Source organism: Nannobrachium achirus (assembly GCF_963921795.1).
Source record: "Nannobrachium achirus genome assembly, chromosome: 2".
In the NCBI taxonomy this organism is placed as follows: domain Eukaryota; kingdom Metazoa; phylum Chordata; class Actinopteri; order Myctophiformes; family Myctophidae; genus Nannobrachium; species Nannobrachium achirus.
The window spans coordinates 14,910,754-14,928,922 of NC_137811.1; the positions used below are offsets into that span (position 1 = coordinate 14,910,754).

Below are 18,169 nucleotides of genomic sequence, written 5' to 3' on the forward strand. Positions count from 1 at the left end.
AGCTCAATATTAATAAGTAGTATCCGTAACTCCTTTCTAACCTTCTATTATACAGAGGAGGGGTCTCCTAAGTGGAGACACATTGAATCAGTTTCCTTAAAGATCTCGATGCCCAATTATCTCTACTCTAACTCATTAAGTAAACTTAAAAAAGCTTCAACCAATCCCATTGTTAAAAACATGATCAAGGTATGGCAGGATGTTCGGAAATATTTGTGCGATACCATCCCCATTTCTCGCTTCAGTCCGATTTGGGGGAATGAGGCATTCGCCCGGGTAGGGCGGATGGAGGTTTTAAGCTTTGGGCTGGAAAAGGAATTAAACAACTAAAAGATGTTTTTGGTAAAAATAAGATTCTGCTTTCATTTGAAGAACTTATGGCCAAATTTAATATTCCTAGAACACACCTGTTTAAATTTTTCCAACTCAGGGACTTTATAAGGGTTAAACAAGCACAGTCTCTGACGATCCCTCCTCTGTCGATAATAGAAAGAGCACTCATTATGAATCCTTTTGAACGGGGCATCATATCTGGATTTTATACTCTCCTGGTGGACTTCTCGCCCGAAACATCTGAATCTAGATTTAATGCCTGGAACTCTGATTTACAAGGGGAACTAACAATGGATGAGTTTAACACAGCCTGTGAGGAGGCTCAGGCACAGACTAGTAATACTCGTTTAAGATTGCTGCAATATAATTGGCTGATGAGGGTGTACATCACGCCAGAAAAAATAAACAAATTTAATCCTAATATCCCAGACACTTGGATCAGATGTAACGATGATAAAGGCACTCTGTTCCATTGTTTGTGGACATCTCCTGTTTTATTTTAAATGGATAAAGTGGTTAAAATGATTGTGAGGCTGTATTAACACATTTTGCTGGAGGACCCCCTGGAACCCCTCCATGGACTCCCTGGAACCTCCTCAAGGACCCCTGGAACCCCCTCAATGAGAGGGCCTACCCAATAAAACCCTTGATGCTGCGTAGTTTTGCTTATTCTTTGAAAAGTTTATTTGGTATATCCCACCCTGGGCACGATATGTGCTGTGCGTTGCATAAACGGAAGTTGCGGAAGTGCTGCGATTAAGGGATGTTACGTCATGCGGTGCAGGTCTGTTTACATCCCCCAGCTATTAACAAACCTACATAGATTGTAGCTCTTAACCCGCTCTTAATAGGTTTGTCAGAATCCATGTTTTTGTTTGGATATTGTTTATTATGAGCGCAACTTAAGGGGAGGGAGAAGTAGAACAGTGTTCTCCCCAGCGGGGAATACGTTTGCAGGAACACCGCACTATGAAAACAACAACATACATCCTGGAAAATTCTCACAGCGGAAGTCCCACCGTTCTATATGCACTCTCTACCTCATATCGTGACCAGGCTTTTGAATGAATGAATGAACTTTATTGTCATCGTTACATAAAACAGATTGGCAGGACATTGTTATAATGATCATTACACTTAAGCAATAAGCTTCCCTGACTCCCTCTCCAGTCAGAGTTCAGGGTTTTAATGAATGTAGAATTATGTGCAGGATGTAAATCCTGCAAATTAGGTGACTTAATTGAATTGACCATGTTTAAAACAATGTTTGATTTTAAAATAAAAATAGCTCTCTCACACTTCTGCCAGCAGTGTGCCAGTGATCACCCTTCCCTGTCAATGTTGGCACCGTACCGTGCCTAAGGTTGACTATAATAGCCCTGCTCTAGACAGTAGGCCTATTTAAGATTTAAAATACTAAACAGTATTTAGTATTTTAAGTAATGTTTAGTAAAATAAAAATATACTAAACTAAAGTATTTTTACAGATAAAAAGACCAGTGACAAACTGCCCTGGCTCAACCAATCATGTGATTCTGCTTCACTGGTTCTCAATGTGGAGTCCGAGGACCACCGGCGGTCCAAATGTACCCCTACAGGTCTGTAACTCTGAGTGTAGGCCTACAAATGGAACCAAATGGACCCTTACAGGTCTGTAACTCTGAGAGTGTAGCCTGCCCTACTGTCTACTGTGGACAATTGACATGTGTAAGGCCACATATCTGGTATGGGGTCCTTGACTCCTTGGCAGAAGTTGGCACAAAATATTTTCAGATGGGGGTCTGCGGTAGGCCTACACATTCATTTAGGGGTCCTTGACTTGAAAAGGTTTTCTTCTTTTTAAAACGATTAGTGAAAGGCTAGTTTTTATTTTATTTTAGTTCCATCAACTGTTGAACCTTTGCTCTGTGAAGACATCAGTCCAGTAGATGGCGGTATTTTACCGAATATGGATCCAAGCCAAACGTGAGCAGAACCATGAAGCTGTGCTGTGTTGTCCAGGCGCTACACGGACCTTTTATCAGGTAGGACACCCGTAGCCTCCCTGGGCTGCCATGGCAACCAGAGAGCCAATCAGAAGCGCTGCCAAGCCCTCGCCCGCTCGGGACATGGGATCCAGTGGGCCAAGGAGCCTCGTGATTGGACGAGCGTCTCGCCCTTCGGTCGATGGAATCGGCCTTTGGCGCTGTGGCTGCGCGCGAGCCTTCAAAAGGGGGAGGGACAAGTGTACATGTAGCTAACAGCTAGTTTAACAACAACAGCTTTTTATCAATGACATTTAACCGCTGTTGGTTTATTTATTAACAACGTAACGGCTTTTACATTTTAAGTTGTATCTATCTCCTCTTCAAAGGTGAGTTTGAGTTGAAACTTTGAATGTAATCTATTTGTAGGGTTAGGGTTAGTAACTTAGTACAGAAAGAAACTCGATCGCCTGGGCTGATGGTTTTATTTCTAACCTTATTCTCAGTAAAACAAATACCTTCTTTCCGGCGACTCTCCCGGTTACCCATTATTTATTAGTATAACTACATTGCTTTATTAGCAGTGGTGGAAAAAGTACTCACATTTTTACTCAAGTAAAAGTATCGATACTGCACTGTAGAAAATACTCTTAAAGGAGTAGTTCACCACTTTTCAACCTGTCTTCATATAGGTCCTCTAATGTTCATAATAAAATAGCACAATTTTTTTCTATTCAGTCTGGGTCTCATAGGAGAGCTGTCAAATCCTTCTACCGGTGACATCAACGTTTGACAAAAAATAAATAAATAATATTTTTGAAAAAAAATATTTCGATTTTTATTATCACGAGAACAATGGCACCCACTTTAACATTGCAACTTTTTCAGGAATAGAAAGCCTGCAGTTTCTATTAGCTTGCATTCCCATTGATGATGTCACCGGTAGAAGGATTTGACCACCCACAGCTCTCCTATGAGACCCACATTGAGTAGAAAGAAATTGTGATATTTTATCATGAACATTAGTGAGGACCTATTATATGAAGATAGTTGAAAAGTGGTGGAGTGCCCCTTTAAGTATTGGCATCAAAATGTACTTAAAAGGGAAGACCACCCATTTTCAATATTGAACTATGTCATTAATATACCTTAAAGGAGTTGTGTGGAAATTAAAAAAAAGTTCCCCCTCTTCTGTGTTGCCTAGAACTGGAGGATTGATTTTGGGGTTTGTATTGCAAATTACAACTTGATGACATCACACATTGTACTTTACAATACCACCCATTTTCAATATTGAAAATGGGTGGTCTTCCCCTTTAAAGTACCAAAAGTAAAACTAAAAATGCTTGAAAATGACAGATATACTTTGTGATGCGTGAGCTTGTAGATCGGCTATTTTCAAATAGCCTATAGGTATAAAATAGGGCTAAAGTGTTTTAATGTATGTTTTATAATATAGTAACTAACTAGTAACTAAAGTTTTCAAATAATTGTAGTTGAGTAAAAGCACAATATTTGGATCCGAGGTATGGTGTAAAAGTATTTGAAATTGGAAATACTTTAGTACAACTACATTGTTGTAGATGTTATTGTTGCGAGTTGCGACTGTCCGTCCATCCGGGTAACGCCTAACACTGTGGTTCCCCTGACACATCACTGTGACATCACAGGTGACATCACAGTGATGTCAGGTACTCAGAGCAGGGATCTCCATATATGGGCATACACAGGTGACATTACAGTGGTGTGGCTGGTTCAGACAAGGCATGGTGCCCTGAGGATTTATTAATATTATTATTATTATTATATTCATAGTGAATCATGTCCATGGATTTATTAATAGTATTATTATATTCATAGTGATTCAGGTCCATGGATCTATTAATAGTATTATTATATTCATAGTGAATCAGGTCCATGGATTTATTAATATTAAATGATTATGTTTCCAGTAAATCATGTCGATGGACTTCGATGCCGCTGCTCTTCAGACACAACATGAAGAGGAAGACGATGATGAAGAAGACTATGAGAGACAACAAGAGGTTAAACACACAAACACACACACACACACACACACACACACACACACACACACACACACACACACACACACACACACTGCTGTTTATGAAATGATTGAGCTTTATTGTGGCTGTTTGCATGTTAAGAGCTGTGTCTGCTCCAGGGTCAGTCACTACTCAGTGGTTCATGTTTAGAAAGCTCTCCTTTACTTTAACAGGTGTGTCACACTGGACCTGAGTGTGTCCTGCTGGGTTTTAATTGTGAACGGGAGGAAGACTTTCCTAGGTGTTTCATCAAGGCAGACAGCGTTTTGAGGTTAGGATTAGGCATTATTTATGTGATGTTAAGGTTAGGATTAAGGTTAGGTTTAGGCACAGACAGTGTTGGTGAGGTTAGGATTACGTTTAGTTTAAGTGGGTGGTATTTAAAAAGGCAAATTAAACTCTCTGTTGCACTGGCCTATAGAAGTGATTCCTTAAGGAATGAAACCAAGTTTTCCACTCACTCCACTTCCTTATAGTGCCACAGTTCCTCCTGAAATGGTCTAGAAAGGAGGTACAGAGCACTTGGGTGGTGAATGTGATTTGATGGTCAAAAAGTAGGCACTTTTTGTCATTGAAGACATTAATATGTAAAGACGGGCGGTCTGACATGGCAGCGCCTACAGAAACAAATCTGTGTTCATAGGACATCAGATGTCGGCCGCGGCTTGTGATTGGCTGGACCAGAGGCAAGCCACCACAACAGACTGGCACGGCTGTGTGGAGAGGACGAACGGGGAGTCGGGGGAAGGGGGGAGACACACAAACCAACGGCTCGCGGGGAGTCGCTGAAGTTGAAGTAGATGACATTTATTGATACAGACACCTGTCAGTCATTCTGACCTCATGAATTATACATTTTCTTTCTGTTTAGGGGCTGGGCTTATGGCTCTAATTGTTTCATGATTATAATACACAAATACTGGAATTTATCACTTTTTTTGGCATCCAGTGGCCATATTATCACTAAAGATATGCTCTAAAACTAAAGTATGAAAAACGTATTTTTCATTGCATTTCGACTTTAAAAAACTGCATCAACTTTGAAGGTGTACTACTCCTAACTGGCCACCAGTTGGCGGCCTCACAAAACCTAAGAGACTACAGGTTAAAAGCAATCATACAATTCCATTGAATGTTGTGCAGTATATTAGGCAGTGTTTGTTACATTTAACATTGTGATACAATATGTCACAATCTGTAAACGCTCTGAAACAGTCAGAGAGCAGAGAGAGTGCAGCGCCTGTCTTTAGCTCCCTCCTCCCCGGCTGGGGGGTCGTAATCCACCGACCACCATACCGATTTTTATCATTTCACCAAATAAGCCAAACTAACTGCTTGACATGGACAATGTTGCTATACATTTTTCCGTAAGGCGACGTCCTGGTTTTCATAGCGTGGGCAAGGGGAGACGGACCGACAGCACAGTACATACAGTGAAGTACAGTAGAGGCACGTTGTGACGTCATCAACAACATTGGCCAAAGAGATGTATCTCTTTTTTCCCGGTGTCATTACAGCTTTAAGCAAATGTAGTAGGTTACTTTACACCACTGCGTAGCATTAGCATACATATTATCATTGTATCATTCATTGTAATTTGTTAAGTGAAATGTTTGTGCTCCAGTTAACAGCCTTATTATTAGGCTCCACCTCCTGAACAATGGGATGGTTTAGCAGTGACTCACAGACAGGCAGCATGGTGTGTGTGTGGACATGTTTGACACAGTTCTCATAAGGTTGTAGTTCGGCTGTGTGTGTGTGTGTGTGTGTGTGTGTGTGTGTGTGTGTGTGTGTGTGTGTGTGTGTGTGTGTGTGTGTGTGTGTGTGTGTGTGTGTGTGTGTGTGTGTGTGTGTGTGTGTGTGTGTGTGTGTGTGTGTGTGTGTGTGTGTGTGTGTGTGTGTGTGTGTGTGTGTGTGTGTGTGATGGAGACATTGAATGATGTCAGGCATATTCAGCGCTCTTTGTGTGAAGTAAGTCTTTCTTGTTTAATGTGTTATAAACGTATGATGCAGAAATATCTGGTATCTCTATAATCTTTGGATGTTTTCTTGTAAATGAATGCCCTAAAAATAGCAAAATCTACAAGCTCACAGCCATGACGTTGTGTGAGATAGTTTTGCCCTTTTTTTTCTTTTCAAGGTGTGTGTGTGTGTGTGTGTGTGTGTGTGTGTGTGTGTGTGTGTGTGTGTGTGTGTGTGTGTGTGTGTGTGTGTGTGTGTGTGTGTGTGTGTGTGTGTGTGTGTGTGTGTGTGTGTGTGTGTGTGTGTGTGTGTGTGTGTGTGTGTGTGTGTGTGTGTGTGAGCCCCTAACTGCTACCGATTAGCAGGTTGGTGCCTTGCATGGTTTCCTCTGCCATTGGTGTGTGAATGTAATGCGTGTGTGCGTGTGAATGAATGTAAAGAATGTGTGTGAATGGATGAATTTAATGCAAATATGTGTGACGTGTAATCTTTCATATGGTCCCTCTCTGGTTGTGTATTTGTATTGCACTGTGTGCATGTGCATGTGTCTGTAGCAGGTGGAAGCCTTGACCTCATGGACAAAATGTTGACCCTTGACCTTTTGCGGCATCCCGAGTTGTAACTAGGGGAGGGCGATATAGAAAAAAACAATATCAAGATATTTGTCAAAGCTGTATCACGAATCACGATATAAGATCTTATCAAGATTATCCTTCATGTTGGTTTTATGTTTATTTGTCAAGTTACTTAACAGCACACCTACAAGGTAACAAAAACTAAAAGAAAAAGGAGTAACCAGTGGTCCTCAAAGTGGGGTAAAGGGACTCTCTGGGTTCTTTTTGGGAGGTTTAAATTGACCCTTACAAGTATGTAACTCTGACAGTATACAATTGAAACCAAGGGTCCATTTGGTTTCAATTGTATACTGTCAAGAGGAGGGGAGACCTTGACATTTTAATTCTGCAATGTGAATCTCTATTAACAATTCAACAGGATCTTCATTGTATCACGATATACGATATCTCTGAAAAGGCATATCGTGGAGACATTGTATCGTCTCAACAATATTTATCACCCTATCACCCACCCATATTTGTAACCATTTCAACCTTGGTTCCCTATTCTGAGGGCGTGGTCATTACAGGTTCTAGATCTACAAGCTCACAACCTGTTCCAAACAATGCACTGTGAGCTTGTAGACTGGGAATGTGGTAAAATTCTTTTTAAATGGAGCTAAAGTGTTTGAAAAAAAATAAAAAAAATAAACTTAAAATCTTATCTCTTATTTGTGTTGTCGCCTTGTCAGACTACTGTTGCCAGACGTCTGTTAATGAATGTTATTTGTGCAATACTTTTACCCTCTTTACGATCAATAATTACCTTGCCTGTTTCAACACAGCATAATGTGATGTGTTTTTGTCTGTTAGGAGTCTCAAACAAGGTCGTTTCTTAGAAGAAATACAAGACAAAAATGTGAAATGACATATTTACACCTGTGATATATCTTTTTGGCTGTGTGTACGATAGTTTACTTTCAAATGTGATCATTTTAAGCCTCCGGTGTGAGATGCCCCCCTGCCCCTCCTCTTTGTTTACTGTGTATTAGTTTGATTGCTTAGCAACGCTTGGTGACTCATCATGGCCATGTGTTTATTATTGTAACAAAAGCTGCTGCTCACACACGTGCGTGTGTGTGCGTGGGTGGGTGGTGTGTGTGTGTGCGCGTGTGTGTGTGTGTGTAACAGTTACACAAGCTGTTGACAGACCTTCCAGATGACATGTTGGAAGACAGCCGAGACTGCTCCTCCCCCGAGCCTGAGGAAAGCCCCTCCCACAGCCGGTAATTAGAATGCTTTTTTACCACGACAATAATATTGCCAGAAACACATGAAGAGCCCTGAATGACCATAACAGAACTGTAACTCTGAGAGTGTACACATGGAACCAAATTTGCTTTCGGTGGTCCTTGGCCTGCAGCCAAATACATAAGATGTTGGAGGTCCTTCTCCTTTGACATGACACAACACCACTGATAAAGTATATAGAAACATAGCTTTTATTATGATACTGGTATAGACTCATAGCTTTTATTATTATACTGAAACCTTTTTTTTTACAGAAAACTGATTCGATTTATAAGACATTTTTCTAAAAACAGTCTCGGGTTAACATTTGTCCAGGTTCTATTATTAAACATAACGGTGAAATAAAATGTTAAATGTTCCACTTTCTCTCCCTCTTGTATATATTATTCTAATTGTCTTTCTAATTGTCTCTGATCTCACAGACCTCCTGTGGCGTGGACGCAGCAGATGCAGTGGTCTGATCATCATGAAGAGGTACAGTAAGAGGTCATTTGTACTGTAGCTCCCATTCAGGAAGCCAAAGAATGACATTTGAAGTGCTGCAAGACAGATTGTTAAAACTAGACTACAATTTTTTTTTTCAATCTGCGTGTGTCTCTTGCAGAACTACCAAGAGGTTTCTGATCACCGCGGTCAGTTTTCTGTTCAGTCCAGCGGGTCTCAGCCCTGGGTGCCGCAGGGCGCAGATGCCCAGAGAGGCGGGTACAGCCAGGGAGACGGGTACAGCCAGGGAGGGTATTCCTATGGCAGCGTGGGCACAGAGGATGCCAACGACCGGAGCACAGAGCCGGGATTCCCTCATGGCACCGATAATCCCATGGAACAGCAAAGAAACCATGTCCATGTGAGTAGACCTGCAGGATGGCATGGTTGGCATATAGATGGCATCGGTTGGCACAGTGCAGCAGTTCTCAAATAAAACTCCTCACAAAAGGTTTGGAAAAACGTAACTTTGGTCAATTGTTTTTCCCCTCCAATAACACAAATTGGTATCAGTATTTCTTATATCATGTTAATCGTTGATTAGTGACCTTTACAACGACGCATAACTTGTAATTATCGTGCAATCGAGGAATGAGCATCACAGCTAAATGTGTGGGCAGCGACGGCGTCCCCCAAAACAATTAACCAAAATCCCCCAAATGATGCTTCTGTTGGTAATGGTTCTTGTGTTGTGTGACCTGCTGAGAGCAGTGTGTGAGTGTACTGTATATGCCCAACTGTGAGGATTTAGAAGAGATTTTGTACAATTGGTCTCTGGTCTTAACAAGCTTGCTGCCAGGATTAAAATCGACTAATGTCTTCAATTGCCACCATTTTCTTACCTTTTAATGTGCACGATGGTGCACAGGTCATGCACGGATCATGCACCACACACAAAAAAATCTGACGGAATGCCTTGGAATTCCTTTCTCTGTAAGTCTGCTGTCTGCACCTTTGGAATTTAGCGGTACTTCTTTGAATTATTTTTTGTTCTAACATGATGTGTGTTTGTGTGACAGGGGTCTTCAACGTTTTCAGGCCAGGGACCCCTTAGCTGAGAGAGAGATGAAGCAGGGACTCCCCCACTACATATTGTATAAAATTGTTAGACATCTTAGACCTGTTTGACAGCACTGTCATCATGTTGGAATGTGTATTTAACCACTTGAACCGTCAGAAAAATCTGCTTGGAAATCCGTTCAGGCATTCAGGAGTAAACAAACATGGCTGCCATGTTTGAAAGAGAGAGCTGTTCTGAGAGTCAAACATGCATTTCACGATCGCGATCATAATAGGGATGGGACGATATGAAAATGTCGTATCACGATTATTGTGACAAAAGAAATCGCGATTTACGATATTATCACGATAATCCAAATCCATTATCCTGGGGTGGAACATTTGCCAAAAAATAGCAGATCTATAAGCTCACAACGCGTCACAACGTCTGATAGAGAGTGAAAAAAAGACTGTATAAAGTATGTATATTATAAGTACCTTTTAGGGGGATTAAGTGGTACCGGATATGCAGCTCGGCAAATAAAAGGTGAATTGACCACAGTGCATGACGGAGGACAATATCACGATAAATTAAATCTCCACGATACCAATATCGTGAGTATTTTTTATCACGATAAACGATAATATCGCGTATCGTCCCATCCCGAGTTCATAACAAAACCGGAAGTAGGAAGTAGGGAGAGCAAAAAACTGACAAAACTCGGGAAACTCGTGTTTGACACCAAGTGCATTAATGTTGTGTACCTGTTTTTTTCCAGGGTGTAGAGGCTCCATCAGACCAGCAGAGGGCAGACCTCCAGCAGGTCAACTACCAGCCTCAGAAACCTCCTCATCCTCCACAGCTGGACCACCTGCAGAGACTCTTCCTCCACTCCACAAGGGGTCAGTGTTTAGCACTAACATCTAATGTTGGGGTGTCCGGGGATCCCCTGGAACCCCTTCAAGGACCCCCAGGGCCAGCTAAATGATAGATAGATAGGAACCACATGGACCTTGGCATGTTAGTTAAAGGGGTAGTTCACCTCCAAGAAATGACTTGTTTGGCAGGGGTCTTCAATGTGTTCAGGCCAAGGACCCCTTAGTTGAGAGAGATGAAGCAGGGACCCCCACAACCTTTTCATAGATCCCATATCGTTTAATTGTTTGACAGCACAATCATCAGTGTATTTTGGATTCATGTCAATTTGTGTTTTCAGATATTTAACAACTTGAACCTTCAATACTTAACGTTGTGAACTTGTAGATCTGCCATTTATGGCTAAAGTTCTCAGAATATGGACACTAGAGTTCAAGTGGTTAATATAAAAAAGGAGAAAAGAAAAACGCTCTATCACTCAAAGATTTGGAGGACCCCCTGTAGTAACTCTGAGGACCCCCTAGGGGTCCCGGGCCCCCTGTTGAAGACCCCTGCTCTATGGATTACAGCTAACCCTAAGGTTTAATGCTCTTCTTTTTTTTAGACAGTGCCGACAGCCAGCAGCTAGTCCAGCTCCAGGTCTTACACGCAGCCCAGCAGAGACAGATGGAAGACCTGGAGAAGAAGCTGGAGGATTCGCAGAGGAACGGGAGATGTCTCCTCCATCAGTTCTCCATCCTCAAAGGTTTGTTCACATCCCCTCCAATCAGTTCTCCGTCCTGAAATGTCTGAGCTGTGATCCCACATCAACCATTTGAACCCCAGCATCCATATTCAGGGGCAAACGTCAGACACAAATAGTTGTGAGGTGTTGTGAGCTTTTAGAGTTCAGATTTGGGGTAGATGGATCCAAGTAAAACTTGTAACACAAGTCTGTTTCACTAAGGGCGGCTTGCACCAAGAGGGATTAAATAAATCTTAGTTTAGGGTTAATCAAGGGTTTGTTGATCTAGGTTTTATTTTAAATCGAGGTGCGTTGCACCACTTAAATTTAAGCATTGCTTAACAAATCTGTGATTAAACCCTTAACCTGTGATTAAAACCATAAACTGCGATTATTTCATGGTTTAAATGTCCTCCATCTTGGATTTGCGATGTAAACACACTGGAATAAACTATTCTCTTACGCCTAACATCATAACGTTACTTTTTTATTTACTTCGGGGAGAATGTGGGCAGGCCTATCACCTTCTATGTTAAGAAGAGCGCCTGCAGCCAAAAAATATTTAATTTTATAACGCTCCGTGAGCCTCCGTCATACGACGGTGGCGCTCGGCTCGCTACAGCGCGGTGCGGCGATGCGCGGCTATCCTCCTGTGAGGGAAGCAAAGAAATACACCACAGTTTGATAGTTTCGTCAATTATGAAGCGATTTCGAAAATTAAAACGTCTCCATATTGGTTGGGAAGTCCTCTTCCACTGACTGTAGGCCTATTATGTCCCCGTAAATATATAAATGTTCGCTATTTTAAAATAGCCGATGTACAAGGATGTATTGAAGACAACAATATGATGAGATTTTTGTTTTCAGCTGTGAAACGCTGTCTGCAGCAAGCCTGCAGGGCTTATGCTGTGAGGCTTCCCTCGCAGCCAGGAGGGGGACCCCCATTCATGTCTTGTCAATGGCATGTTTGCATTTAAACCACCTCTACAGCAGGTTTAAAATTGATCCCTTACTGATGTTTAAATCAAAGTTTAAAGTAGTGGTGCAACAGGATTAACAGAAATCCAGGTTTACAGTGAAAATTCAAACCAAGATTAAAAGGATGGTTTAAAACTAAACCTGATTAATGAAAACTAGATTTAAGGTTTGGTGCAAGCTGATTAAAAGATAAACCTTGATTTAAACCAGTTTAAGGCTTAAACCGTGTTGGTGCAAGCCGCCCTAAGTCTAGAAGGGAACACATTGAGGGCGGCTTGCACCAAGAGGGATTAAATAAATCTTAGTTTAGGGTTAATCAAGGGTTTGTTGATCTAGGTTTTATTTTAAATCGAGGTGCGTTGCACCACTTAAATTTAAGCATTGCTTAACAAATCTGTGATTAAACCCTTAACCTGTGATTAAAACCATAAACTGCGATTATTTCATGGTTTAAATGTCCTCCAACTTGGATTTGCGATGTAAACACACTGGAATAAACTATTCTCTTACGCCTAACATCATAACGTTACTTTTTTATTTACTTCGGGGAGAATGTGGGCAGGCCTATCACCTTCTATGTTAAGAAGAGCGCCTGCAGCCAAAAAATATTTAATTTTATAACGCTCCGTCATACGACGGTGGCGCTCGGCTCGCTACAGCGCGGTGCGGCGATGCGCGGCTATCCTCCTGTGAGGGAAGCAAAGAAATACACCACAGTTTGATAGTTTCGTCAATTATGAAGCGATTTCGAAAATTAAAACGTCTCCATATTGGTTGGGAAGTCCTCTTCCACTGACTGTAGGCCTATTATGTCCCCGTAAATATATAAATGTTCGCTATTTTAAAATAGCCGATGTACAAGGATGTATTGAAGACAACAATATGATGAGATTTTTGTTTTCAGCTGTGAAACGCTGTCTGCAGCAAGCCTGCAGGGCTTATGCTGTGAGGCTTCCCTCGCAGCCAGGAGGGGGACCCCCATTCATGTCTTGTCAATGGCATGTTTGCATTTAAACCACCTCTACAGCAGGTTTAAAATTGATCCCTTACTGATGTTTAAATCAAAGTTTAAAGTAGTGGTGCAACAGGATTAACAGAAATCCAGGTTTACAGTGAAAATTCAAACCAAGATTAGGATGGTTTAAAACTAAACCTGATTAATGAAAACTAGATTTAAGGTTTGGTGCAAGCTGATTAAAAGATAAACCTTGATTTAAACCAGTTTAAGGCTTAAACCGTGTTGGTGCAAGCCGCCCTGAATGCTGGGGTATTAATGAATTAATAACTGCTACCTCTGCCAGCGCTTTTACCTTATTTTACCTTTATCTTTTGAGATCAGATTGTATTTTTTTCCAACGCGGATGTAAACAAAGGATGTGACGTTGTAAAGACTCATCTCTAGGCAAAAAACACGTTAAAAGTTTCCCATTATATTCTTAGTGGATCAAGGTAAGTTCGAGGGGTTCAAGTTTGGGTCCCTTAACTAACTATACAGGGAAAACTAAATATTCTTTAAGTAGCATGTGAGGGGTCTAACTAGGGGTTTTTCATGTGTTTGTGTCTCAGATGAGAAGGAGGGCCTGGCAGTGAGTCTTCAGGAATCCAGCAGGATGGTTGAAGAGGCCAAAGACAGAGAGCTTCAACTGAACAACTCACTGCAGGCTCTGGAACTGCAGCTCCAGAAGCTCACTGAGCGAGACCTACAGGTCAGTAGATCACAGTCTACAGACCTACAGGTCAGTAGATCACAGTCTACATACCTACAGGTCAGTAGATCAGTCTACAGACCTACAGGTCAGTAGATCAGATCAGTCTACGTAGCACTTGCCTACCCCCCAATGACCATACATGAAAGCTAGATAGCATTTTTGGGGTTTTTTATTTAAAGCTTTTTTTACTAGGTGCTCGGTCCACCCACATTATTTTTGTCTAGATTAATATTTCTATGCATTTGATGTACTGATGTTGATGTATTGATGTATCACCTTGCTTATTGTATTGATGTATTACCTACTTATTGTATTGATGTATTGATATGAAATGTTCATATTGTCCCATCCCTAATAATGTCGTGTTTGTGTGCATGTGCGTCTCCAGAACGTGCAGAAGCTGCGAGCAGCGGAGGTGTCCATGGACAGCATGAAGCTCCAGATGTCAGAGATGTGTCGCTCTGACACTCTGTCTCGCACCAGAGAGCAGCACCAGCAGCAGCTCAGCTCCATGCAGGAGCAGAGCCATGCCAAGCTGCTGGCACTGAGCCAGAGGCTGGATGCCACCTCACAGGCCCTGAAGGAACAGGTATGAACTATGAACACCATGCCAAGGTGTTGGCACAGTTGTATTTAATGAACATGATGCCAAGGTGTTGGCATTGACCCAGAGCATACATGGGCAACTAGCGGCCCTGGGGCCACATGCAGGCATTGACACTAAGGCTTGCCCAGGTAAATAAAACTTTCTGGCAGGTGAAGTTGGCTTTCAGGTAGCCCGACTGTGCAAGTGCTCATTTGAGAGGGGACGCAACCGTCTATAAACACAACACAAGATATGTCTAAACACCTGAAAGTGGCCAGCGTGCTCTGTCTGGTCTCGGAATATAAAATAAGATTACTGTTTACCTATAATGTGCTGTTTTTACTGTTGCTACACTTAAAAATATAAAATAACAAGTGTGAAACCATAGACGTATTCAATCATAGCTACAGTATGTAGGTATTTGTATTTGGAGGTAGTGGTATGATATTTTATAGCACAGCCCCAGAAAGTAAAGAAATAAGTGTTAAATTGAGCGGTAATTAAAATCTTACCATCTTATCTTATAATGGACAATTTACTGTTCGGGCAAGTGGGCAAGCCCTTTTGGGCAAGTAGAACATGACCTGTACTTGCTCGACGGGAAAGTGCCTCTGAGACCCTAGTGTGACCCCTGCACATGCGTCCCCCACCTTCACTTAAAGGACAACTTAGGTTTTTTACAACAAGGGTTCATACTTTAGATTGTAATTAGAGAAAAGAAAAAGTGAGTGTTAAAATGTTTTCATTTGCTTCGTTCTATTGTTTTATTGCGTTTACCGAGCTAAAATGTGGGGCATGCGTACGCATGGGGGCATGCGTACAAGTGGCTAAATATGTATTTTTAGACACAATAAGCCAGCAGTTTCTTTATTGCTATTTACAGTAACACTTCTGGCCCCCATAAGTCACATCTAACCATGAAAGTTGCGTTGTATCTTGGGAATGGGCTTATTCTGTGTAAAATGACATATTTAGCCACTTGTACGCATGCCCCCAACCACTGAAATAAGAATCTCTAAAACAATAGAAAGAAGTAAATGAAATCATTTTAACACTCATCTTTTATATTATTTAATTACAATCTAAAATATGAACCCTTGTTGTAAAAAACTAAAGTTGTCCTTTAATGCGTCTTTTTTATAATGTATTTGTATTTAAGTTCATAAAGTTAACATAAGAACATATAAATGCATTTGAAATTAAATAAAATGTGTACTTTTCAGGATTCAAATTCTAGCCACAAAAATTGCTGATCAAAAGCTTGTTTTGAGCTTGTAGATCTGCTATTTTTGACTGCAAATGCATTGTGGCTATTTTTGACTGCAAATGCATTGTGGCCCTCTGGAGTGTGGGTGAAAATATAGTGGCCCTCTCCTTCATCAAAGTTGCCCACCCCTGACCCAGAGGGTCAAATGTTTGTTGCCTTTTTTGGAGCGGTGAAAGCGCTCTCAATAGACAGGTATGTCTGTGGCTGGCTGGCTGGCTGGCTGGCTGCATGGCTGGGTATGTCCGTAGCCTGGCAATACCTTGAGTGGCAACACACAAGTTAAAGGAGGGGCGCTGTTGTGCAGGCACACACACACACGCACACGCACACACGCACATGCACACAGATCTAGTACACACAGAATGTAAAAACATAGATCTAGAACACAGAATCAAAAACATAGATCTAGAACACATAGAATCAAAAACATAGCTCTAGAACACATAGAATAAAAACATAGATCTAGAACACCTAGAATCAAAAACATAGATCTAGAACACATAGAATCAAAAACATAGCTCTAGAACACATAGAATCAAAAACATAGATCTATAACACATAGAATCAAAAACATAGATCTATAACATAGAATCAAAAACATAGATCTAGAACACAGAATCAAAAACATAGATCTAGAACACAGAATCAAAAACATAGATCTAGAACACAGAATCAAAAACATAGATCTAGAACACATAGAATCAAAAACATAGATCTAGAACACACAGAATCAAAAACCTTGATCTAGAACATAGAATCAAAAACATAGATATGTAACATATAGAATCAAAAACATAGATCTAGAACACATAGAATCAAAAACATAGATCTAGAACCCAGAATCAAAAACATAGCTCTATAACACATACTGTATAATCAAAAACATAGATCTAGAACACATAGAATCAAAAACATAGATCTAGAACACGTAGAATCAAAAACAGATCTAGAACACATAGCGCTTCTAGGGCACTATTGTGCAGACTAGACACACACACACACACACACACACACACACATAGGGTATAGCTGCTCAGATTCACCGCTCCACTTCGAACCGAGGTTTGATTTTCTTTTACACCAACACATTTATCCTGACTACTGGTTCTTTGTTTTACCTACAATCCTAGATTATTATTTCTATGCTTTTGGTATAACTGTTCTTGCTTATTGTAAATCGCTCTGGATTAAGTCTGTGAACTTTTGAGTTCACAGTGAACAGTTTAAATTTTATGCCTTTATTAGATAGGACAGTAGACTGACAGGAAATGGGTGGAGACTGGAGAGATGGGGCGAGACATGCAGCAAATGTCGTCCACATCGGGAATCGAACCAGCGACGCCGCCAGGCATCCATGCCTATGTGGCAATGCCTAAGCGGGTGCCCCTACCTTTTTACTTTTACGGAGATAAACCAGAGGGTAAAGGAGAATTCCGCTCTAAATGGCTTTCCTAGCTTATTTTGTTGTTAATTTGTCTCCAAAAATAGCTCCAGTTGCGGTCGCGTTTTTCTTATTAAGGTAAGAAAGACATTTCGAGCGGAATTCTCCTTTTTAAAAGAAACATCTTCATCAGTTATAATAACACATATTTACATATATTTTAACATCATTAACATGTGATTCCAGACTGAGGTCAACCAGAGGTTAAAGGTCAAGGTTCATCAGTTGGAGCAGCAGAGAGAAGAGGAACAGCTGGAGAGGTCGAAGGTCATCAACACCCTCAACCAGCGTCTGGAGGAGAGCCAGAGGCAGTGTGGCACCCTGCTGGAGTCAGGTGATACATGACACCCACTGGGTGACTTCTCTAAACCAGGGGTCTTCAACGTTTTCAGGCCAAGGACCCCTTAGTTGAGAGAAAGATGAAGCAGGGACCCCCACAACCTGTTCATAGATTCCATATAGTTTCATTGTTTGACAGCACAATCATCAGTGTATTTTGGATTCACGTCCGTTTGTATTTCCAGATATTTAACTACTTGAACCGTCAATACTTTATGAAGTTGACCATTCACTCTGTCCTTAGTCAGCTCTTTTTCCCCTCTATGCCGAACCTCTTTGCCAAAAATAGCCGATTTACAAGCAGCGCGAGGCGTTGTGAGCTTGTAGATCTGCTATTTTTGGCAACGCCTCGCAGTGCGAGGCTTGTGAGCTTATGACTCTCTAAACAGCACCCAGTATAAAATTAACCAGTGATAAATGACACCCATTGGGTGGACTCCCTCAAAACAGCACCCAGTATAAAATTAACCTGAACATTTAGTAAGAGTGAAGGGTCCCACTGGCCAGACAGTTGACTCCCACTGGCCAGACAGTTGTCTCCCGCAATCTGCAAATGCTCCTGTCATACCGTCT

At 41.3% G+C, this 18,169-nt stretch overlaps 1 protein-coding gene across 1 annotated transcript in view; it reads left to right on the plus strand.

Annotated features, from left to right (window-relative positions):
• Positions 1 to 6,267: 6,267 nt before the first annotated feature.
• Positions 6,268 to 18,169, plus strand: part of cep152 (centrosomal protein 152) — a 36,689-nt gene continuing 24,787 nt past the window's right edge. The window contains exons 1-9 of the mRNA XM_080747514.1: positions 6,268 to 6,337; positions 8,074 to 8,168; positions 8,616 to 8,667; positions 8,798 to 9,037; positions 10,455 to 10,578; positions 11,157 to 11,297; positions 13,821 to 13,960; positions 14,352 to 14,552; positions 17,444 to 17,591. Coding sequence (XP_080603640.1) covers positions 6,290 to 6,337; positions 8,074 to 8,168; positions 8,616 to 8,667; positions 8,798 to 9,037; positions 10,455 to 10,578; positions 11,157 to 11,297; positions 13,821 to 13,960; positions 14,352 to 14,552; positions 17,444 to 17,591 — 1,189 coding nt within the window. The 5' untranslated portion in view covers positions 6,268 to 6,289. The remainder of the gene's footprint in view (positions 6,338 to 8,073; positions 8,169 to 8,615; positions 8,668 to 8,797; positions 9,038 to 10,454; positions 10,579 to 11,156; positions 11,298 to 13,820; positions 13,961 to 14,351; positions 14,553 to 17,443; positions 17,592 to 18,169) is intronic.